Source organism: Phacochoerus africanus, chromosome 5, assembly GCF_016906955.1.
Source record: "Phacochoerus africanus isolate WHEZ1 chromosome 5, ROS_Pafr_v1, whole genome shotgun sequence".
In the NCBI taxonomy this organism is placed as follows: Eukaryota; Metazoa; Chordata; class Mammalia; order Artiodactyla; family Suidae; genus Phacochoerus; species Phacochoerus africanus.
Window position 1 is genome coordinate 130,435,640 of NC_062548.1, and position 23,663 is coordinate 130,459,302.

At 47.4% G+C, this 23,663-nt stretch overlaps 1 protein-coding gene across 1 annotated transcript in view; it reads left to right on the plus strand.

Moving 5' to 3' along the window:
- NOL10 (nucleolar protein 10) overlaps window positions 1–23,663 on the plus strand; it is a 94,094-nt gene that overhangs the window by 18,338 nt on the left and 52,093 nt on the right. Inside the window, exons 8-13 of the mRNA XM_047782655.1 lie at window positions 655–715; window positions 2,917–3,002; window positions 7,397–7,475; window positions 9,826–9,975; window positions 12,688–12,754; window positions 21,116–21,168. Of these exons, the coding sequence (XP_047638611.1) occupies window positions 655–715; window positions 2,917–3,002; window positions 7,397–7,475; window positions 9,826–9,975; window positions 12,688–12,754; window positions 21,116–21,168 (496 nt within the window). The remainder of the gene's footprint in view (window positions 1–654; window positions 716–2,916; window positions 3,003–7,396; window positions 7,476–9,825; window positions 9,976–12,687; window positions 12,755–21,115; window positions 21,169–23,663) is intronic.

The following is a 23,663-nucleotide window of genomic DNA, read 5'->3' on the forward strand; positions in this document are numbered from 1 at the left end:
AACCATTTTGCAGGGGGAAGAAATGAGCTTAGATCAGTGTACTCAACTCAAGCTGGTCACATCTCAGGATTGGTGCAGTGATAGCCTGTATTCTTTTTGCTTTGGGAGAAAAATATGTTGAGAAATTGATCCCTGTGGTGGCGGAATAGTAATTTTGAAGAAAGCCTTTCCTTGTTTCAGTCCCTAGAGTGATGCCCCAGGGATCTGAAGTCCTGGGGTCTGTGCGCTGAGCGCTTAACCCTTTGATGGCTTGCTTTTCATATGCAGTTAGTGAGGGACTCTGCTGTCTTTTGTCCACAGAATTGGGTTGGCTGTTTATTTTCTATTTTTTTTTTTTTGTCTTTTTAGGGCCGCACTTGAGGCATATGGAGGTTCCCAGGCTGGGGAATTGGAGCTGCTGGCTACAGCACAGCCACGGCAACACCAGATCTGAGCTGAGTCTGTGACCTATACCACAGCTCATGGCAACGCCAAATCCTTAACCCACTGAGTGAGGCCAGGGATCGAACCCGTGTCCTCATGAATGCTGGTCAGATTCCTTTCCACTGAGCCACAATCGGAACTCCGGGTTGGCTGTTTATGTAGAAGCTAATTGGGAGCCCTCCCTCTTAAGTAGTTGCTAATACTCTCTCCCTTGTGACCTCGCTGTTTTAGGGAGAACAATGTTTGCGACATAAATTCAGCGCACGGCTTGTTTGCCACAGGAACAATAGAGGTAAGCACCCGTTGACTTTGTTTTAAGATCTTTGCTCTGCATTTGGTAACGAATGGAGTTTCGTTGGCAGACAGGCTTGCTTGGTTCCTAAGGGCAGGTGCCGAGGAAGCGACAAGCCGCTGGTGTGCTTTGCGCGTGGATGGTGCGTCACGGCCACGCAGATTCAGCCGTCCTCTGGCTGTAGACTGTCCCTCGCACGTCAGGTTTGCCGTGCATTGGCAGTCATCACCGGGAGCTGGAGCAACGTCGCTGCTGTATTGCCAGCTCCAGGGGAGCAGGGCGACGGCCACTTTTGTTCTCAACAGGGGGCAGTATGTCATGGAGTCCCGACTCTGCTGCTTATTCGTTTTGTAAGTGAATTGCTTTCCCGGAGGCTTGTTTATCTCATCGGTGAAATGGAGATGATACTACTTATCACCTTGCCCCCTTTATAGAGGTGCTGGTGAGAATCCCGTGCAACAACTATTGGAAAATACTCAGCTGTCAAAGTGTGAAGAGTTGCCGTTTGTATGTCCTGTAGAGTAGCATTCAGCAAATGCACACTTTCTTTTTAAACTGCAGTATCTTTGAAGCAGTGTCCTTAATACTTGTCAGGAGTTTTTCTAGATTTGCACGGTTTTTTTGGTTTATTTTTGTGGTCACACCTGCAGCTTGTGGAAGTTGCTCGGCCAGAGATTGAACCCACGCCACAGCAGCAGCCTCAGCCTCTGCAGTGACAATGCTGGATCCTTAACCCATTGCACCACCAGAGAACTCCTACATTTGCATTTTAATTACGATGTTGTTAAATATTCATAGTCCAAAAAAAGACAAATATGTTAAAAACATTTTTTTAAAAAGTGCCCCTCTGTGCCTTGCAGGCACCTCATTCTCCACGCGTGGTGGCTCTTTCGGGTTTCCCATATTCCCCGTTCAGTTTTGTTTGTTTATGTATTGGCAGGTATGCATATGTGGTAGTCATAGGTTTTTTTAAAGTTTTTCCCACAATTGAAATTATATCATAGATTTTCATTTGTCTCTTTAAAAATTGTAATGGTACATGGTCCCCTGGTGGCGGTGGCGGAAACTAATTCGACTAGTATACGTGAGGATACAGGTTTAGTCCCTGGCCTCCCTTAGTGGGTCAGGGATCCAGTGTTGCCTTGAGCTGTGATGTAGGTTGCAGATGCAGCTTGGATCCCAAGTTGCTGTGGCTGTGGTGTAGGCTGGCAGCTGTAGCTCCAATTAGACCCCTAGCCTGGGAATTACCATATACTGCAGGTGTGGCTCTATAAAAGCAAAAAAAAAAAAAGTAATGGTATATAATGTACATCTTTATATATTGGTGCTTACAATTATAGAGCTAAACTAGTTTTTTTAAATTGATGCTTAATGGAGTTCCCATCGTGGCACAGTGGTTAACAAATCTGACTAGGAACCATGAGGTTGTGGGTTCGATCCCTGACCTCGCTCAGTGGGTTAAGGATCCGACGTGGCTGTGAGCTGTGGTGTAGGTTGCAGACGCGGCTTGGATCTGGCGTGGCTGTGGCTGTGGCATAGGCTGGCAGCTACAGCTCTGATTAGACCCCTAGCCTGGGAACCTCCATATGCCGTGGGAGCAGCCCTAGAAAAGGCAAAAAAAGACGATAAATAAATAAAATAAACTGATGCTTAAGATGCTGTTGCTCGAGTGTGCTGCAGTTTATTATTTTATTAAACCAACCTTATGGATGAAGTTTAGGTTTCTTTAGTCAAATTATTATCAATTTTTTGTCTTTTTTTTTCTTTTTAGGGCCGCACTTGTGGCATATGGGAGTTCCCAGGCTAGGGGTCTAATTGGAGCTGTAGCCGCCGGCCTACGCCACAGCCACAGCAACTTTGGATCCAAGCCACGTCTGTGACTACACAGTTCACGGCAATGCCAGATCCTTAACCCACTGAATGAGGCCAGGGATCGAACCTGCATCCTCATGGATACTAGTTGGATTCATTTCCACTGCGCCACAACGGGTACTTCTCTTTTCTTTTAATTATGAAAGAAATGCAGCTCATGATAAAACATGTAACTAAACTAAAAAGAGTATAAGTAAAAAGAAGGTAAATTCTTATTCCCCATGAGATAGTGTTAATAAGCCTTTTTTTCCTCTTTTTTTCTATGTATTTGTTTGTAGAAATTTCTAGTAGCCGCTGTTATTTGTAAATGACTGTGTGTGTTTGTTCAGGGCCGAGTCGAGTGCTGGGACCCGAGGACTCGAGGCAGAGTTGGCCTGTTGGATTGTGCCTTAAGTAGCGTCATGGCTGATTCAGAGTAAGTAGAAATGAATTTGCAGTTAAGATTTTCATCAGCTTCTGATTTAAACAAACATATCAATATGAAATTAAGATCAGTTGCTGAAAGGAGTTCCCTGGTGGCCTAGTAGTTAAAGACTTGGCATTGTCACTGCTGTGGCTTGGGTTCAGTCCCTGGCCCGAGAACTTTTGTATGTCATGGTCACAGCCAAAAAAAGCCAGAAATCAGTTGCTAAAGGATGAAATTTTTAGACATACCGTCTGTCTGAGGTTGTGTTTTGTGATTTTTTTTATGTAAAAATCTTTTCTTATGAAAGTGGGTAGGGAATACAGAATTCCTTTCTGAGGAAATAGAGTGCCTGTTTATTTAGCTGCCACGGACTTTTGTTAAAACAAATACACTGACGGAATTGATATTTCCAGTTCCGTGGGATCTGGTGAGGGAACCAGGAGTCTACTGCTCCAGTTAACAAGCAAAGATGTGTTCTTTGAACTCTAAGGTGGAGAGAACCAATGTTTTTGGTATTTTCTTATTCCTGTTTGCTGATTTCCTGCCTTTTTTTTTTTTTTTTTTGAAAAATAATGTACGCTTAGAGGATAAAACTTCTAGAAGCTTGAATTAAGTAAGAGGTATAAGCCCCTGTTCTTACCCCACTCACCAGAGTAATTATTGCACATTACCTATGTTTTCAGATATTTCTCTATGCTCCTGTTGGCACACATGCAGACTTAATCACTCTCATTGTCAGATCCTTGACATGGGATTAGTTGCTGTAATTGGTTCAGAAACATCCTTTTGGGTCTTGAGATTCCTGGAGATGTCATTTTACCAGCGTGTACTCTTGGAGTTGGTCAGACAGTTATCTAGAGCTGTATCACATGGGAGGTGGAGTGTTTGTAAAAAGCATCCTTGACCTAGAAAAAAAATAAGAACCACTTAAGTGGAAAGATGTCTCTTTCTAACATGTACATTTTTTTCCTCTGTGGCAAGTAAAGTTCATTTTTTCCATCTTTTAATTATGACGCTTAAAGTGAGTATAGGAAGGAGTTCCCACTGTGGCTCAGCAGTAATGAACTCAACTAGCATCCATAAGGACTCGAGTCTGATCCCTGGCCTCCCTTGGTGGGTTAAGGATCGGGCGTGGCTGTGAGCTGTGGTGTAGGTGGCAGATGCAGCTCGGATCTGGCATTGCCGTGGCCGTGGTGCAGGCCGGCGGCTGCAGCTCCGACTCAGCCCTTCATGGGGAACTTCCACATGCCGTGGGCATTGCCCTAAAAAGATAACAAATAAATAAATGGAGTATAGGAAAATTTCCTTCCTGATTGTTATTACCAAGTGTTATTAAAGTAATGCTAAGGAACAGCTGCGTTAATCATGGTGTAGAACATATGCCATACTAGTTTAAAATGCAAAGTTCCATCTTTCTACATTTGCTTTTCCTTTTCAGAACTAATTAGACATTTTTATTGTGAAATGTACACAGACAAAAACTCATAAAACATAAATATGCAGATTACTGAATTTTATGAGCTTCTCTGTTAGTAGAATAAACCAGTGGAAAATGCTTGGTCGTATTTCATCTTATAGGTGTGAGAGCAAATGAATCAGAAACGTCCTTATTTTTAGAAAGGAGGAAATCAGTTTTAACTGGAAGATATTGACCCACTCCCTAGGAAGCAGAGCGCTTAGTTTTCTCTCTCTCTTAAATATCAGCTTGTCTTTGTTTTTCTTTAAATTTAATTTAATTATTTATTTACTTATTTTTGCTTTTTAGGGCCACACCCGAGGTATATGGGGGTTCCCAGGCTAGGGGTTGAATTGGAGCTGTAGCTGCCAGCCTACACCACAGCCACAGCAACGCAAGATCCGAGCGGAGTCTTTGACCTATACAGCTCATGGCAGTGCCGGATCCTTAACCCACTGAGTAAGGCCAGGGATCGAACCCGCAGCCTCATGGTTCCTAGTCGAGTTCATTTCCACTGCGCCACAACGGGAACTCCCCAGTTTGTCTTTGAATTAGAATAAAGAGACTCGTGTTCTAATACAGGCTCTGTCAATAATTGTTTCATCTTGAAAAAGTCATTTAAGAAAGCAGGCCAGGGGAGGTCCTGCCGTGGCGCCGACTAGGAACCAAGAGGTTGTGGGTTCGATCCCTGGCCTCTATCAGTGGGTTAAGGATCTGGCGTTGCCATGAGCTGTGGTGTAGGTGGAAGATGTGGCTCGGATCTGGCGTTGCTGTGGCTGTGGTGGAGGCCGGCGGCTACAGGTCCGATTAGACCCTTGGCCTGGGAACCTCCATATGCCGTGGATTTGGCCCTAAAAAGACAAAAATAATAAAAAAGAAAGCAGGCCAGCAGGAGTTATTTGCAGTATGTCCTAAGGCTATTTCTATTTTAAGTTTAATGACTGCAGTAGAAGTAACATAGAAATTAAGGAAGGAAAAATAAAAAAGTGTGGTCTTGAAACATAGGCGTATTTATTCTTTTGCGTTTTTATTTTTGTTTTTTTCTTTTGTTGTAGTTTGTTTTTATTAATTTTTTGTAATTGTTATTTCACCAGTACAGTTTTTTTTTCTCCTGTACAGCATGGTGACCCAGTTACTTGTACATGTACCCATTCTGTTTTCTCCCATTATCAGGCTCCATCATGAGTGACTGGACATAGTTCCCACTGCTGCACAGCAGGATCTCATTGCTAATCCATTCCCAAGGCAATAAATAGTCTGCATCTCTTAACCCCAGGCTCCCAGTCCATCCCACTCCCTCCCACTCCCCCTTGGCAGCCACACATCTATTCTCCAAGTCCATGAGTTTCTTTTCTGTGGTCTTTTGCTTTTTAAAATTGAATATTGATGTATAAAAGTTTTCAGTGGCCTCTTGCCCTTGGGAATAGGGCATTTTTCAGCTGTCATGATGTCATGGGGGAGGTTTTTTTTTGTTTCTTTAGGGCCCCTCCTGGGGCATATGGAAGGTCCCAGGCTAGGGGCTGAATTGGAGATCCTGCTGAGCGAGGCCAGGGATCAAACCTATATCCTCATGGTTACTAGTCGGGTTCTCAACCTGCTCAGCTACAACGGGAACTCATGGAGGTTATTTTATTTCTTAAAAGTTTTAAAAAGTTATTTTGTAAAAATGATTTGTACTTAGTGTAAAAAGATACTAAGCGGTTTCACAAATACACAAAAGGAAGTAAAAATGACTTTTGCGTGTACACAGACAGGTCTGTTTTAAGAAACAGGCCACTCTTGGTGCCCGAAGGAAACTTAGGGTTTTCTCTTGCTCCACCTTAATCACACGGTCACATCTGTGATTATTTCCTGAGAAAAAATATCAAGAGTTTGGATTTCTGGATGAAACAGCGCATGTGTTCTTAAGGCTTGGGGCACCCGTTGCTGCATTGCCTGACGGGAAAGGAACAGCAGTTGAACAGTCGCCGCACGTGCAGATGCACCTTCTCCCGCCCTCCAGAGCCTCAGGCGGCCGTCCCATGTCAGTGAGATTAAAATGTCAGAAGGAGCCCAAGGATATCTATCAAGTAAAAATAGAGCTTGGTAGGAATTAGAGCACCAAGAAATGAATGAAGAGGAATCGACTGAAAGTGATGTGGCCGAGAGGCCTCCAGGCTCCCGCTGATGCTTCCCTGTGGGTGCAGGCCAAGGCTTTAGGTGGCGTAAGAGACTCGTGGATGCCGGCAGGTGGCGGCCTGGGCCGTAGGTCCTGGTCCAAGGACACAGACAATATGTATTGAAATCAGGACTACTGCCCACTTCTGACTTGTCACCCAGGGCCCTCTCCACCACGGAGCATTACTCTTGCTTACTGAGTGAGAAGCCTATTCCAGAGTCATAGCCATGAACTTCCATCATGCTATCACTTTTAGAGGTACTAGGTCCCCATCTGGGGACTGGTCTGTTGTTTTAGCTTGACATTGCTAACTTGAAAAATGAAATTGGTGGGAGTTCCCTGGTGGCTCAGCAGGTTAAGGATCTGGTATTGTTACTGCTGGGACTCTGATTACGGCTGTGGCGAGAGTTCATTCCCTGGCCTGGGAACTTCCACATCCAGTGGGTGAGGGCCCCCCCCCCGAAGGAAAATGGTTATGCTCATGTCCAATTAGAAAATTATTTCCTCTTAAGCAAAAATGGTGATGTTTCTGTAAATACCGTCCTGGTTTAATCAGAGTGAAAGGTGTTGGCGTACTGATGCTTTCAATTGGTTTTATATTTTCAGAAACATTTTTTTGTTTGTACCTACTTTGAGGATATTTAAGAGCTTTTAAAGAAGATAACTTTTAAACGGAAGACTAGAAATGTGCTTTTCCCATGAGAATTGAAGTGTCGAGTAAAAACGAATTTGTTACTTGGAAGCAAGTTTGGTCATAAATGCATGGAACGTGAATATTTTGCCTTTTAGGATAAACAGTTTACCAACAATCTCTGCTCTGAAATTCAATGGTGCCTTGACCATGGCAGTTGGAACCTCCACGGGGCAGGTAAATATGTTTAAGTCAGAAACTTCACACTCAAGTTACTGTCTTATTTTATGCTGTGTTATGTTACATTATTGTGTGTGTGTGTGTTGTTGTTGTTGTTGTTGTTTTTTTGTTTTTTTTTTTTTAGGGCTGCACTTGCAGCATGTGGAAGTTCCCAGGCTAGGGGTCGAATCAGAGCTGCAGCTGCTGGCCTACACCACAGCCACAGCAACACAGGATCCAAGCTGCATCTTCGACCTACACCACAGCTCATGGCAACGTCACATCCTTAACCCCCTGAGCGAGGCCAGGGATCGAACCTTCATCCTCATGGATACTAGTCAGATTGGTTTCCCCTGAGCCATGACAGGAACTCCTTCAGTTACTGTTTCAGAGGCGGGTTTGTATCATGGGAAACGTTCACATATCTGTTGCTAAGGCAGCAGAAAATAAGGCCTTATTGTTTTGGCCAGAGAAGAGGGTTGTCCGGCAGGCTGTGTTCTTTCAGTTTCTTGAGAAATTCTAGTTCTGGCCTTAATGGTTGGTCTGAGAGTCTCTCGAGCTAAAGCTGCGGTGGGACATGCCCCCGACGTTCTCTTGCCTGTGGTTAGAACAGTGCTTTTCAGAGTGTGTGGAACCGAGTTCTGTGGTCAGAGAAGTTTAGAATTCTCCAGATGCCTTCCTACTCTGCGAGATTTATACTGTATTTCAATATATGTTGAAGGCTCTGAAAATTCCTGTAGGTGAAAAGCGTGTTCCGTAAGTAAGCATCCAAAAAATATTTGCTCAAGGAGCCTCTTTTTTGACCCGGTGCTGTTACGCGCAGCACCCTCAATGGAGCTCCCTCAGCAGGCGCGCGTCTGAGGACTTGGACTGCAGGAGCCCCGGGGTTGGATGTTGTCTTTCCTCTCTTCCTTCAGGGCAGAGCCCACGCTCGTGAGTTTGTTCTGACCTCAGTGCCGGGCTGAACTCGGTTGCCAGTAGAGGTTCTCCCTCGGCCGCCCTGGTCTAGAGGGGATCCGCCACCTGGGGCTGAGGTCCCGCTCTCCGGGACCCTTGCCTGTCCTGACCCGGCTCAGAGAGACCCCTGCCCTCCCCCAAAAGTCCTGCCTCCACCATCTGTCTTTTTCTGATTTCTTTAAGAGCCAGTTCTTCTGTTTGGTCGTTCCTTGCGTCTGAAGTACTCCTCGATGGCATCCTTGGCCTGAGACCCTTTGCCGGGGTCCTTCGCCACCACCGCGCAGTGGCAACCAGCCACTTGGCCGGGCTTCCCCCAGCTGTCGGCTTTGCAGAGGCCGACCCGCTCCCCTCGTTTCTTGTCGTCACGGACCTTAATTAGGTGGATCTGCTGCTCAGCGCAAAGGGCCCCCCAGCTGGACGAGCCTCGACCCTCACAGCTGGGGGCCAGCGCGCAAAGACGGGCTCGGCGAGGGTCTCAGGCTCTGGCAGCTTCGCGAAGTGCACGTGCTGGGCCGTCCGTCGTGGGTGAGGGCGGGCCTCGGCACCTCTTACACAGCAGTATCATGGCCAGTACCCCCCCAGCAGTGGGGCCTTCCTGGGCCGTGGGGGGGGGCGGGTTACAGGTGGAGCCGAGTCTCGAGCCCACCCGAGCCTCCGCCTCCGAGACTGGGCGGCCGGCAGGGCGGGAGCTCCACTGTCCTGAATCTCCCAGGCCTGTCTGCATCCTGCCTCTCGTTCTTGGTCCCGTCAGTTTGCTGTGACAGTGCCTGGTGCGGAATGGCCCTCTTGACTTCCTTCCCGAGTGACACGACTTGGCGTGTGCTTTCCTTTCCTCTGGGCTCCTTGCTGGCTGTGTCTGAGCGGTTCTCACGCCCAGCGTGCCTGAAAATTACTCTCAGGATTGCATTCACGAAGCTATGTACTGGAAGGGGAATCGAGGAGATTTTTCTGCAGTATTTTTGCCGGCTGATTTTAGAGTCTTGAGTGAGGGTATTCATTGTGGTGACAAAAAAAGGTGATGAAACAAATGGCAGCCATCATTCTAAGTTCTAAGAGGTTTTGGTTTTTTGTTTTGTTTTGTTTTGTTTTTTGTCTTTTTACCTTTTCTAGGGCTGCTCCCACAGCATATGGAGGTTCCCAGGCTAGGGGTCGAATTGGAGCTGTGGCCTACGCCACAGCCACAGCACCTCGGGATCCGAGCCGAGTCTGCGACCCACACCACAGCTCATGGCAAGGCCGGATCCTTCACCCACTGAGCAAGGCCAGGGATGGAACCTGCAACCCCATGGTTCCTAGTCAGCTTCGTTAACCACTGCGCCATGACGGGAACTCCAAGGTGTTTTTTTTTTTTTTTTTAAATAAATGTTTATAATCTGTTGAAACAAAAATAACATTTTTCTTTCCCTTTCAGGTTTTGTTGTATGATCTTCGATCTGATAAACCATTGCTAGTTAAGGATCACCAATATGGGCTGCCCATTAAATCAGTTCATTTCCAGGATTCATTAGATTTGATTTTGTCTGCCGACTCACGGATTATCAAAATGTGGAATAAGAACTCAGTATGTATTTTTTTTCTTATTAAAATGACTTATTTGCCCATTTTCCTAACGTTCCTTTTTTTTCTGTGGCCTTTCTTGAGTTATGTGAGTTCTTGAGAAAGAAGTACTAACTATTTGGAAACTTCTTTGGAAGTCAGGTACTTCAGGAGAGATACAGGTAATACGCATATTCAGAGCAGTCAGGAGGGTCTCCTTCCTGTTAAGAAATTGTCCTCATTTGCCAGAATTAGCATGCATTTTTACATATTAGGTAGAGAGTAAACCATTGTTTAAAGAAATTGACCTTGGAATTCCTGTTGCAGCTCCGAGGGTTAAGGACCCGACAGTGTCCATGAGGATGTGGGTTTGATCCCTGACCTTGCTCAGTAGACTGAGGATCCAGCACTGCTGTGAGCTGCGGCATAGGTCACAGGTGCGGCTCAGATCCCATGTTGCTGTGGCTGTGGTGTAGGCCTGAAGCTGCAGCTCCAGTTCAACCCCTAGTCCAGGAACTTCCATATGCTGCAGGTACAGCCCTAAAAAGAAAGGAAAAAAAAATTGATTTGTGAAAAAAACCCCTAGATCTTGAGGCTCTCTTACAACCTTAGGAAAGTTTTATGAGCCGTACTCCCGCTCGTTCCACCTCAGTATTATGATGTCTCAAATTTCTCTTTTCCCCATCTCACACCATTGAATTTTAGGTATGACACCTTTACAATCACTTCTTACAGTGTTTTTCTTACAAGTAGTATTTCCTTAAAAATATTTGGTGTTTCCTCCCCTTCTCAGTGTCATTTACAAAGTAACAAAACCCTCTGCTGCCGGCTTTGACCTTCCTTGGGCTTTTCCTTTTTCCTTTTAAATCCTGAGTATTTTGCGAGGACAGTAGGAGATGAGCTCATCATCTATAGGAGGAGAGTCATTCAGCGGAGCAATTGCTTTTACGAGTCTTCGCATTTATGGATTACAAACTTAGCATCTTTATTCCAAAAGTGTCCCTTTTTTCTTTTTAATTCATTTTCCGAGAGGCGGGGGGTGGGCAGCCACTTTTTGTTTCAGCAGGAATGTGAGACGAAAGGGAGGCAGCTGTGTGAGTTTCATTGTCTTGATGGAACCCGGCTAGTGTTTTTCATTGTGGACAAAATCAGTGGGGTTTTTTTTTGTTTTTTTTTTATGTCTTTTTGTCTTTTTGTCTTTTCTAGGGCTGCACTTGAGGCATATGGAGGTTCCCAGGCTAGGGGTCTAATCGAAGCTGTAGCCGCCCGCCTACACCACAGACACAGCAATGCCAGATCCGAGCCGCATCTGCGACCTCCACCACAGCTCATAGCAGTGCCAAATCCTGAATCCACTGAACGAGGCCAGGGATCAAAGCCGCAACTTCATGGCTCCTAGTCGGATTCGTTAACCACTGAGCCACGACGGGAACTCCAGAAATCAATGTCTTAATTGTTCCCCCGCTTTGTCAGGGAGCCTGCCCTAATGAGCTAGTAAATGCAAGACGAGAGCTGGCGGAGGCCTTGAGCGTCGGTTCCGAAAACCGCGTTGCAGTTGTTGCTGTAGGTTTGATGTAGAAATGACGAAACCCACCTTCTTCCCTAGACCCCGATGCCGCGTTGTGCTGGACTGGCTTTCCTTGTTCATCTTTCTCGTCACCTCTCTCCACTTCCATCTTCGTCTCGTCTTTCTTCTTTTCCTTAACTTCTCTTAATTTTTAAAAATATAGCATGTTTCTCCTACATGTAAACTAAAAATACTTTGGCCTTCACTATGTAGTGACTAATCCTTTGTGTACCTAGAGGATTTGTAAGTCATTTCATGCTGTCCTATTGGACCCCTCAAGTCCCCATGAGACCCAGGCATGGCACCTGGTGCCCTCATTTTCCCGTGTTGATCATCTCTTTGGTTTCGTTGAGGACAGGTGTAACTCAGAGGTATTTTCCAGATTATGGGAATCTTTTTTTCTTTTTTTCTTAATAGGGCTACGCCTGTGGCATATGGAAGTTCCTAGGCTAGGGACTGAATCAGAGCTGCAGCTATTGGCCTGTGCCATAGCCACAGCAGCGCCAAATCCACGCTACACTACAGCTTTCGGCAACACTGGATCCTTAATCCCTTGAGCGAGGCCAGGGATCGAACCTGCATCCTCATGGATACTAGTCGGGTTCTTAACCCGCTGAGCCACAGTGGGAATTCTAAGCTTACAAGAATTTTTTTTGTAAGTTGATGTACAACTTTATTTTAAAACTTACCCTTTCCTGTTGCGTAGGCATTATCTTTAAAAGTTTGCATTTTCTTAGATAAATCACTTCTCCCTCCAGGCCTCTGTTTCTTTGTCTGTAAAATGAGAGGATTTGAGAAGTCGATAAAAGAAATTCTCTAAGATTTTTTTGGTGCTTAAATTCTGTGGTTTTATTTACTTGTCTATCTGTCTATCTATTTATTTTATGGGCCACACCTGCAGGATATGGTAGTTCCTGGGCCAGGGGTTGAATCTGAGCTGCAGCTGCGACCTAAGCCACAGCTGCAGCCACACCGTATCCTTAAACCACGGCCCCGCAGTGGGAGCGCCCATTCACTGCTGTCATGGCTAATGAGGTGGTTTTCTCTGTTCACGTCAGGAGGTGCAGGGGAGCTAGGTGAGGTCTTCAGCTTCTTTCCTGTGTATCACGTTGCCAAAAGTTGTTTTCCTTGTGGACTGTTTTAATCATTCCTTTTTGCTTACTCTTTTAGGGAAAAATATTTACTTCCTTGGAGCCAGAACATGACATTAATGATGTCTGCCTCTATCCCAACTCAGGTATGCATTGCCCAGCAGTGGGCTCTTCCATGAAATAAATCTGGGCTAGGCCTTATTGGGTTTCAGACTCATTTTATTTCTTAAGACAGGGTTTGGCTTGGTTGGGACAATTCTTGGATATTATATTTTCTTAAAAAATTAAGAGCAGGAAGTGGTGTGGATGACTCAGAAAATGACACTGCCGGTGACTCAGTTCTCAGCCAGCCCAGCTATTAGTAGAAACTGGTAACAGTCTATAGGTCGGTGGCAGGTGAGGTGCTATTTTCGTGTGTGCTTTTTAGCCTTTTATGTGATTAGTAATCGTGTGTGGAAATTGAGGTTAGGGATTTGCCTGATGATCCACCAGGCTCATGAGGCCATGGGTTTGGTACATTCGCTGGTGCCTGCTGCTCAGTAAATTACATGGTAGGTTTCGGGATTTAACAACACCTTCCAGGCAAATTCCAAGAATTTTGGGGAACGAGCGAAAACGAGAATACTTCCCATTCTCAAGCAGGGTTGTACACAGATAATTCTGATGGCGGGATGCAAGGCAGAGCGGGAGAAGTTCTGTTGTCTGTGTAAACAGCACTGGGACTGCATGGGGGGCGATGGTGTCAGCTGAGACAGTGAGGTTTTTATTTGTACCGGGTTTGCAGGGCTGGTGAGATGTGATGGGCAGAGTTGGAGGTGAGGAGCTCCACACGAGGGGACAGTGTCAGGAGGGCAGGGATGGCCTGGGACCCAGCAGGATACACGGTGGAGCTGCCGTGGCTTCTGGGAGGAGTGAGGCGGGAGGCAGGTGGGGCCCGGGCCGTGGGGGTGGGCGGGGTCCAGGAAGGAGATGCCGAATGGCCGGGCGTTGTTTGTGGTCGAGATCTCTTCCGACCCTGCTTTCAGAAGGCTGTTCTGTCCATCTTGTAAAAGCAGGTCAGTTCTGAACTAAACTGAGCAGGAGGCGATATTCTGGGCTGCGATTGGGAGCACTTTTGGAGAGAAAGGTTGTTTTCTTGGAGCATTTGAATATGAGGAGGCAGTGGGACGGTGGCAGTGGCTCACAGAGGGTCTCAGAGCTGGCTGCCCACCAGTATGACCTGGGAGCTTTTTACAAAGGACGGGGTCCTTGGCCTCCTACCAGGGGTACTGGCCCTGGGTGTCTCGGGGGAGAGCCCAGAAGTGTTATTTGGAACATGCTTCCAAAGTGGTTGTGAAGCCTCCCCCTGGGAGCCACGTCCAGCGACAGTAGAAAAGCAGGTCTGCACACACGGTTTGGTCCACAGAGGTCACATCCCAGAGAAGCAGGGAATGAAGGAGACGAGACCGTTGGGGACAATGGGGAGACCCGACATGAGCAGGACCTTTAGAGGGAAACGAGAAGGAAGAGCCAGCCCGGCAGCTCCTAGGAGCGGACAGGGACAATGAAAGAACCAGCGGCGGCTGAAGTAGAGAAGCCGAGAGGGAAGGGATGCCGAGGGCATCGCTTAGCAGGTACGAAGTGGCACAGAAGCGGAGGCAGGAGCAGACTCGGCGCTGGGCGGTGCTGCACTGCCAGTCTCAGTGATGGACGCGGCAGTATTATGTCATCTTTCTAAGACCCCTTTGTAGTCGGTGGCGCATATCACCCACACCCCCCTTCCCTTCTCTTAAATCTTTGGAGAAGAGAAAGCTGCGGTTTTTTGCCCAGGGCTGGTCACCTAGCTGGTGTGTTGCGGCATCTCAATGAGAGGCGGCCGTTCCTGACTCTGGAGCCCAGGCTCTGTCTTGGCGACATGGTCCACTCCCAAGGGAGAGGTGGCCTTCTGCATCCTTGTAGTTGGCCTTTCATCGGCCAGAGTTGGGACGGGGTCTCATAGTCGTGAAGGTGAGTGGCATTGTGATGCGTGGAGTTGCTGCCTTCGATGCCGGGGTCCGAGTGCGAGGATATCGAATGATCTGAAACGGGGTCTGGGCTGTAAGCACCAACAGGAGTAAAACCCGGTGAAACTAAAGTTGGAACAAGAGTTTAGCTGGACTGGGGGAGTGGGGGTTTGACAAGGACAGACAGGGATGAGAGAGAGAGAAGTTCTCGACCTGTGCCGACCAGCTGGGGAGCCAGGAGCCACGTGTGGCCACCGAGCACTTGCGGAGTGACTGAGCTGAATTGAGCCATGCTCTACATGTGAGATATACACCAGGCTTCAAAGACATTTTATTAGAAAAAAAAAGAATGTGAAGTAAATCCTAAATTTTTTATATTGATTGCATGCTGAAGTAAACACGTTTTGGTCAATATATATAAATTAACTTCACCTGTTTAAAAAGATTTTGGGGGCACATCCAGGCTGGGGATTAAACCCTGTGCCCCAGCAGTGGCCCAAGCCACAGTATTGACAGTGCCAGATCCTTAACCTGCTGAACCACCAGGAACTCCAAAGATTTTTTACAGGTGTCTCCCAGAAAAATGCAAGTCACAGATGTGGCTCGCACGAGATTTCTGTTGGGCAGCGCTGGCCTGGACGCAGAAAGCTTTGACAGTTTAGGATGCTGGGCAGGTGCAAGGCATCTAGGCTGTGGGCACCAGGTGCAGCCTTGATCTCTGCCTTGACGCTAGAGGTTTCTCCTAGCATCAAAGATGCCGTTGTCCCACCTGCGAAGGGAACGGTCACTTCCTGATAACCCCTTCTTCAGTCCATTTACCGTCTCCTTGATTGTTCTCCACGTGCCTTTTTTCAGGTCATTTTTTGGAACTAGGATTTAATCGAGGTTGTGAATTGCATTTAGTTGTTGGGCCTTTTGTTTCTTTCAAACCAGAGTGATCTCCCATCCTTTTTTCGCCTCCTCCATGAGTTTTGCAATGATGACCAGGTCTGTAGTCTTTTAGGAGGTCCTGTGTCCTGGATTCCTGTGATTGTTTTTTATGATGTCCTTTTTTGGGGGGCTGCATCCGGGCCACGGGTGGAACCCGAGCCATGGCAGTGACGACGCTGCATCTGAAACCGCTAGGCCATCCTGGTGTGCTTCAGCTTGTTCCTCTGGCCCCGATGGTTTTTTCCCAAAATGGACGTTAACTCTGATGGCTTCATGCACCGTAGGTTAAATCTTTCGGACAAGGGTGCTGCACGGGGCGGCTGGGTCCTCCGTGTGGATCGCATCCCATCCCACCTGCCATCCCAGAGCCAGAGGCTGCCTTTGTGTGGCCACCCCATCTCCCCATTACAAAGTACCCTTTTCTGGAGGGAGAAATTTTAAGAGTGAAGGTTTGGACAGAGGAAAGACTTTACTGTCAGATAACTTGTAAGAGGTTAATCAGACAGGAAACCCAGCCAAAGAGGCGATGGCACGAGCTGGCACGCCCGGGAAGGCGGGGCCTCCGCTGCTCCGTTGGGGTTTGTGGCGGGCACGCTTGGCTCCCAGGCCTGGCTGGCGTCCCCGGCTTTCCGCTCTTTTCCCTGTAACGCTGCTCTTGAGGGTTTTGCTTACTCACAGCGCGCTCAGTCACAGTTGGGGAAAGCCGGGGCCTGCCTTCTTTACCTTTTCACTTACTCATGTGGGAGTGATGAACGCCGAATCACGGGTGCTGTTTCGTCATGTGTTTCTAGTACGAAGGCTGCTCAGGACGCGCAGAAACGGACCCGCCTCCTGGCTCCGCGCACCTGCTCTGGCTGCTGGGACAGCCGCTCGGCAGGTCGGGGCCCGAGAGGCCCCTGCCCCGCCCTGGGGAGTCGGGATGGCGAGTCCCCGAAGCCCTGGTGGGGAGGAAAGGCGATTTCCTCGCCAAGAGACCTAATTCAGGCCTCGTAATTATATACATGAGCCCGCCTCTTGTCTCACCTGCCTTCCAGGGCTGTTGCAGACGGCCTGTCCTGTTCGCCGTGAAGGGCCTTTTCTTCTCTGTCGGCAGCCTCTGGGTACAGAGAGAGAAAAGCTGTTCTGTCAGCCGCCTGACCCTGGGTGCCCGGGTCGGTGGATCACACGCTCTGCCCGGAGTGGTGACCGTGGGGCGGCGGCGGCGGCGGGAGCGCCTGGCCTTCGCCCTTGGGCGCAGGCAGCTCCCGGCCTGTCTGCACAGAGCTGCTGCAGTGCTGCTTAGAAGGGTCTGGTGCAGGACCAGGGCTTGGCTTTCAAATTTCCAAGCCATTGCTGGCGAATATGTGAGTAAAATCCCATAAAAAGGCATTAGTAGAGAAAGGGTCGCACGTTGCATCTCGCTGCAGCGTCGGCTGGCTGTAGGTTTGGAGGTCCTTCCCCTCGGCTGCCGCACCTCCCAGCTCAGTCACCGTCCACACACTGGCCCTGGAGCCCATGGGCACTAGTCGCGGCCTAAGGCGCTGTTGGATTCTGAGCTGTGACCGTCAGTGAGTCCTCGAGCCCTCGAAGCACAGGCAGAGGAGAGCTGTGCGCGCTTCTGTCTCTGGGAACAGCGCTGCGGCCCGCACAGCGCGCCGTGGCCTCTGCGCCACTACTTCCCCCCGCAGCCGTGTTCTCCTGACTCCAGGTGCTGATGACCTTTGCCTTCGCTTTCATTTATTTTTTTATTATTATTTATTTATTTATTTGCCTTTTCTCGGGCCACTCCTGTGGCATATGGAGGTCCCAGGCCAGGGGTCTAATCAGAGCTGTAGCCGCCGGCCTAAGGCAGTCACAGCCACACGGGATCCGAGCCTCGTCTGCAACCTACACCACAGCTCACGGCAACGCCGGATCCTCAACCCACTGAGCGAGGCCAGGGACCGAACCCCAAACCTCATGGTTCCTAGTCGGGTTCACTCACCACTGAGCCATGATGGGAACTGCTATTTATTTAGGGCCACACCCGAGGCATATGGTAGTTCCCAGGCTAGGGGTCAGATTGGAGCTACAGCTGCCAGCCTACACCATAGCTCATGGTGACGCTGGATCCTTAACCCTATGAGCGAGGCCAGGATCAAACCCGCGTCCTCATGGATACCAGTTGGGTTCCTTTCCACTGAGCCACAACAGGAACGCCTGCCTTCCCTCTCAAAATTCATACTGCTCCTGTTGAAACCCTAATAAACATCAATATAAGGGAAATTTAAAGGGAAAATTTACAATCTCTTCATGAGTATCATTTTCATTAGAGAAATTTTTTTTTTTTTGGCTTTTTGCTATTTCTTGGGCCACTCCCGCGGCATATGGAGGTTCCCAGGCTAGGGGTCGAATCGGAGCTATAGCCCCAGCCTACACCAGAGCCACAGCAACGCGGGATCCGAGCCGCGTCTGCAACCTACACCACAGCTCACGGCAACGCCGGATCATTAACCCACTGAGCAAGGCCAGGGACCGAACCCGCAACCTCATGGTTCCTAATCGGATTCGTTAACCACTGCACCACGACGGGAACTCCTCATTAGAGAAATTCTTGTCACGTTAATCAGACATTCATGTTTTCAAATTGTCCTCACACTACATATGTAATTGTCTTTTGCCTTTCAATTCGACATTCTATTGAAAATGTTTTCCTGTTGCTGTGTCTGCTTTTTCATGGTTCATTTGCTCGTGCGGGGAGCCTCTCCATTCTCTCTTAGCTGTTATTGGAGTTTTAGGGCCCACGTGCCATGGGTTTTAACGTCAGTAGAATATCAGCTGCTCCTCCTACTAGCTTTTTGGGGACCTTGAGTAAATTTCCTGACTTGGAGGCTACTTTCTTAGCTGTGGATGTAGCCCGCTGGCTTCCCTCTTGCCTGTGATCATCTTAGTTTCTGCGGAACCAACTCTTTCCCTGGCGTGGTTTTCCTGCTTCTTTCTTGTTAGAAGCGTCTAATATTCTTTGGGCTTTGTGAAGTTATTTTTCTCCTTTATAGCTGGTGTCCATCCTGACCTTTCCCGCTTTAGTTTGGTGGTGGGTCAGCTTGCGTCATGGTCTGTATGTGGCCACGTGAGGTCCTGCTGCATCGTAGGAAACCATCGGCTGCAGTCAGTCGGAATTCTTCGCGTATCAGATGAGCGCCTCTTCGGTGGTTTGGTAGGTGTGGGTGTCTCCCCGTAGAACATTCCGTGCCGAACGTCCAGGGTTGCGCCCGTGAAGCCAGGCTTAGGGGATGTCTCTGGCAGGAACCTGCTCTTTGGTTGTAACATGTCTCCCAAGTCCCCAGACCTTCTCCTCCGGTCACGTCCAGCGGTTTAGGAGAGGCTTTGCAGTGCTGTTCGAGAGGCTTGGGAAGCAGCAGTCCGTCGAGGTGGTTTCTCCTGAAACGACCTCAGTGAGCATTTGTTTCCAGGGCGAGAAAAATGTTCAGATGAAAGACTTTACAGAGGCCACCCGCATTGAGGACGTCTCTGCTTCTTGATTTGCTTTAATTTAGATGCATGTTCTTGCTTTCCTCCGCCCCGGTCTGTTCCTTTGCGTGTCTTCGTGGTGCATGTGTGTACCTCGTGGAGCCTGGTCCCGGTTCAGGGCTTGTCCCCCCCGCCCCGAGTCTCTGCACACGCCGGGGTTCTGCTCAGGGAGCGCCAAGTCCCTGTTTCTGGCTGTTAGTGGACCTCGTCCATCTCAGCATTTTATTGCACTTAACAGCATTAAATATCATCCCTTTGACAAGCTCTTGCATTAACAGAAGAGCAACGAAAAGTGCATTTAAAATCACGGAATCAAATCACTGTTCTTAGCATTTGGTATCTTTAATTATGACCATGTAGTCTGATATTTCAGACGTCTTTCCTCTGTGGATTCTTCTATTATATTTTATAAATAGATTTATTTAATGACTGTAATTTGATCTGTCAAAGTATTTATAAACGAGGGCTCTTAAGTGTGAATTTTGGCTCCAAAATTCTCTAGCTTGTGATGAGACAGTACTTTGAGCTTTATTTTTTAATGATATGTCAAATAAGGATGGTATTTGTTTTGAGAGTTGTTGCATGTTCACTAACACAAAATGTTACAAAGATAAAAGTTCTGTAAATTGTAAAGGACTCCCCGCATGGTTGCTGATTTCAGTTTTTTTGAAAGTGCATCATTCTGGAACAGGGGCTGCAAGGACTGAGGGCCCATAAGGGGCCTGGGGTGGAGGGAGGAGTGGGTTGCATTTGTGGCTGAGAACTGAGAACAAGACTGAGATAATCTGAGCACTCTGGTCTGTAGCAAAGAATGATGTGGATACGTTACCGTTGCTGCCAGGGTCACAGGGAAATCATTATTGAATGCCACAAAGTTGTCTTTTATTTCATTTTTACTTTCTTAAAATACTAATCCCCAGATGAAATTATTAACCACTTGTCTGGTTGATGAGTCTGTTAAAAATTGCTTGTGAGTGAATCATCTCTGGATAGTAAGGGTGTTAGATGCGTTTTTTGTTTGTTTTGGTTTTTGGTTTTTTTGCTTTTTAGGGCTGCACCTGTGGCACGTGGAGGTTCCCAGGCTAGGGGTCTAATCAGAGCTGAGGCCACTGGCCTACACCACAGCCGCAGCGACGCCAGATCCTAGCCACATATGCGACCTACACCAGAGTTCACGGCAACACCGGATCCTTAACCCACTGAGCAAGGCCAGGGATGGAGCCTGCGTCCTCATGGATACAAGTCAGATTCATTTGCGCTGAGCCACGGTGGGAACTCCAGGGCTGTTAGATGCTTACAGGTCTTTTCCAGTGTAGCTACACATAGCATTTCCCCTTAAGTCATTTTGTTTTCTCTTCGGGTGTAAAGTTGAATGGAAACGTACTACTCTGCTGTGACATTTTTTGGGAAATACTTTTACCTTGGTTCTTTGATTCCTGATTAACAGAAGCCTTTTTTTTTTTTTTTTTTTTTTGCTTTTTAGTACTGCACTCGGGGCATATAGAAGTTCCCAGGCTAGGGGTTGAGTTGGAACTATATCCACTGGCCTACACAACAGCCACAGCAGCATGGCAGCATGGGATCCGAGCCGCATCTTCAGTCTATACCACCGCTCACGGCAATGCCGGATCCTTCACTCACTGAGTGAGGCCAGGGATCGAACCCGCATCCTCATGGATACTAGTCTGATTCATTTCTGCTGCGCCACAACAGGAACTCCCAGAAGCTGTTTCTTAACTTCCTTGTTATTATCATAATCAAATGTAGTACATCAAAACTACATTTTATCTGTATGCCTGAAGCTTAAAACGTGCCCTCTTAAAAATGACGGCAAACTTTATACAGACCTGAGCACTTTATGGTGGGAACCAGCTGGTCACTAACCAGTCTGGCCTGGGCACTTTGCAGATGGGGAAGCTGGTCTTCCTGATACTTAAGGTACCCTGTCTCAGAGGGTCAGGGACCTGACTCCGACGGTGCCTGGCTGCCGGCCCGGCTCTTCTCTACGCCCTGTTCCGAGCATCGCCCACACTGCCACATGTGAAACAGAAAAGGGAACGTTTCTTTTCCCCGTGTGTTTACCTTTTTCATTGTGTTTCTTTTTAGGGATGCTTCTCACTGCCAACGAATCTCCCAAGATGGGCATCTATTACATTCCGGTAAGTAATACAGAAAGGAGTTACGCTAAAAATAGGACCAGCAGAGATACTGTGTTTTTAAACTGGCTGTGTTAAGGGACCTCGAGTCTGCATGTGGCTGTGTAAATTATTCACAGTGGCTCACTTGTAAATTCGCTTTGCTTCCTGGAGCCAGTAACATGATGCTGAACCACTCTTTTATGGGAAACTACTTACTGTCCCATCAAAATAGATAGTAGACACTCATCTTTGTTCAGATGGACATTTGTTTTTTGTTTCCAAGTGTTTCAGAATCTTCAGCTTTCAACTCCTAGAGATCAGGAGATCTAATCCTCTAAAGCACAAGCCTCATATGCCTGCCATCATCTCACTGTAGTTAGTTTCTTTTAAAAATAAGTTGCAAGTAAGAGGCCGTCTCGTAGACGGCCGTGGTCAGTGAGGACATGCGGTTCGCCGTCTTGTCCCTTTTTCCTTCCTTGAAGAATTCTTCTCTGACATATGCCAGAAGCTTCCCTGCGTTTACCTAAGATGAGAAGCGTGGAGTACAAAATGAGCATTAGGTTACGGTCGGCAAACGTCTTCCTTTTCTGGGATTTGGGGAGAAGAGGGTGAGGGTGTTAAGGGTCAGACCTCGGGGGACGGACTGCAGACGGGGAAATTCTTCATTTTGATGATGCTTCCTTTTTTCGAGAGGCTAACGGGGCTGTTGACTTTACTACTTATTCATTTATTGAAGCGTAGTTGATACACAGTGTGGTACTAATTTCTGCTGCATAGCAAAGTGACAGAGTTACATGCTCATATACACTCTTTTTGCATTCTTTTCCGTCACGGATCATCCCGAGATACTGGCTAGAGTTCCCTGCGCTGTACGCAGTAAGACCTTGTTGTCTCTCCCTTCTAAATACAGTAGTTCACGTCAACTAACCACAAACTCCCAGTCCATCCTCCTCCCTCCCCACCACTCCTTGGCAACCCCAAGTCTGTTCTTTATGTCTGTGAGTCTGTTTCTATTTTGTAGTAGCTTCATTTGTGCCGTATTTTAGATTCCACAGGTTAGTGAGACCACGTGGTACTTGTCCTTCTCTAACTTCACTTAGTATGAGAATCTCTGGTTGCATCCATGTTGCTGCAGATGGCATTATTTTGTTCTTTTTTATGGCTGAGTAGTATTCCATTGTGTACATGTGTATCTCTCACATCTTCTTAATCTCTTCATCTGTTGAGGGACATTTAGGTTGTTTCCAAGTTTTGGCTATGAACATAGGGGTGCATGTACCTCCATACTGTGTTCCATAGTGGTTGCACCAACTTCTATTCCCACCAACAGTGTAGGAGGCTTCCCTTTTCTCCACACCCTCTCCAGTGTTTGTTACTTGTAGCCTTTTTACTGATGGTCGTTCTGACCTGTGTGATTAGTTTTGATTTGCATTTCTCTAATAATTAGTGACTGAGCATCTTTTCATGTGCCAGTTGGCCGTCTGTATGTCCTCTTTGGTGAAATGTCTGTTTAGTTCTTCTGCCTATTTTTCAATTGGGTTGTTTGGGTTTTTTTGGTTGTTGAGCTGTTTATGTATCTTGGAGGTTGAGCCCTTACAAATATGTTCTCCCATTCCCTCTTTTTATTTGTTTATGGTTTTCTTTGCTGTGAAAAGCTTGTAAGTTTGATTAGGTGCCATTTATTTGTTTTGTGATAGTTCTCTTCTTTTTTGGCCACACCTGTGGCATGTGGAAGTTCCCGGGCCAGGGATCTAACCTGTGCCATAGCAGTGACCCAAGCCAGTGCAGGGACAACACCAGGTTCTTAACCCACTGTGCCACAGGAGAACTCCTGTGATAGTTCTTTTGAAATAGCTCAACCATGTGCGTCTTTCCAAAAAGAAAGAGTATTGTGTTTGATGTTGCTTTGCTGGGCTTTTAGGAACCTGACATGTTACTGAAAGCACTTTGAGATGTTTCTTTTGGTTGATGATGAAATAAAGGCCATTCAAACAGCAGCCTTTCCATTTTTCTAAGTTGTGTTTTGTTCCTTCTCCCCCACCCCTGGACTCTCAGATCCTGCTCCATTAGTTTAGATATCACTTTCTATCAGTTTATGTATCTTTCCTTGTCAGTAAATATTTATGGACCAACTGTGTATCAGGCACAGTGCCAGAGGCTGGTGATATTACAGTGTATAGGGCACTGCCCCTTTCTTTAAGGAGTTCATTATTAGGGAATAAGACAAAAAGTAGGCAATTTCAGGCCAGTGTGATGCCTGCTGTAACGGAAGTAAGGAAAGGTACTGCAGAGCACTTCGGAGGAGGAGCACTGAACCCACAGTGGGGCTGGGAACTGGTGGGGCGTGTCGGGGATGCTCGGAGAAACCTTCCCAGGGGAGGTGATTTCCAAGGGGAGACCAGGAGGATGGCTCTGTGTGTGGATGAAGAGGGCGGGGCACAGAATGGGAGAGGGTCTTGGGAGTAGAGGGCACATCATGTGCCAGGATCAGGGAGAAGGGAATCCACGAGAGCGAG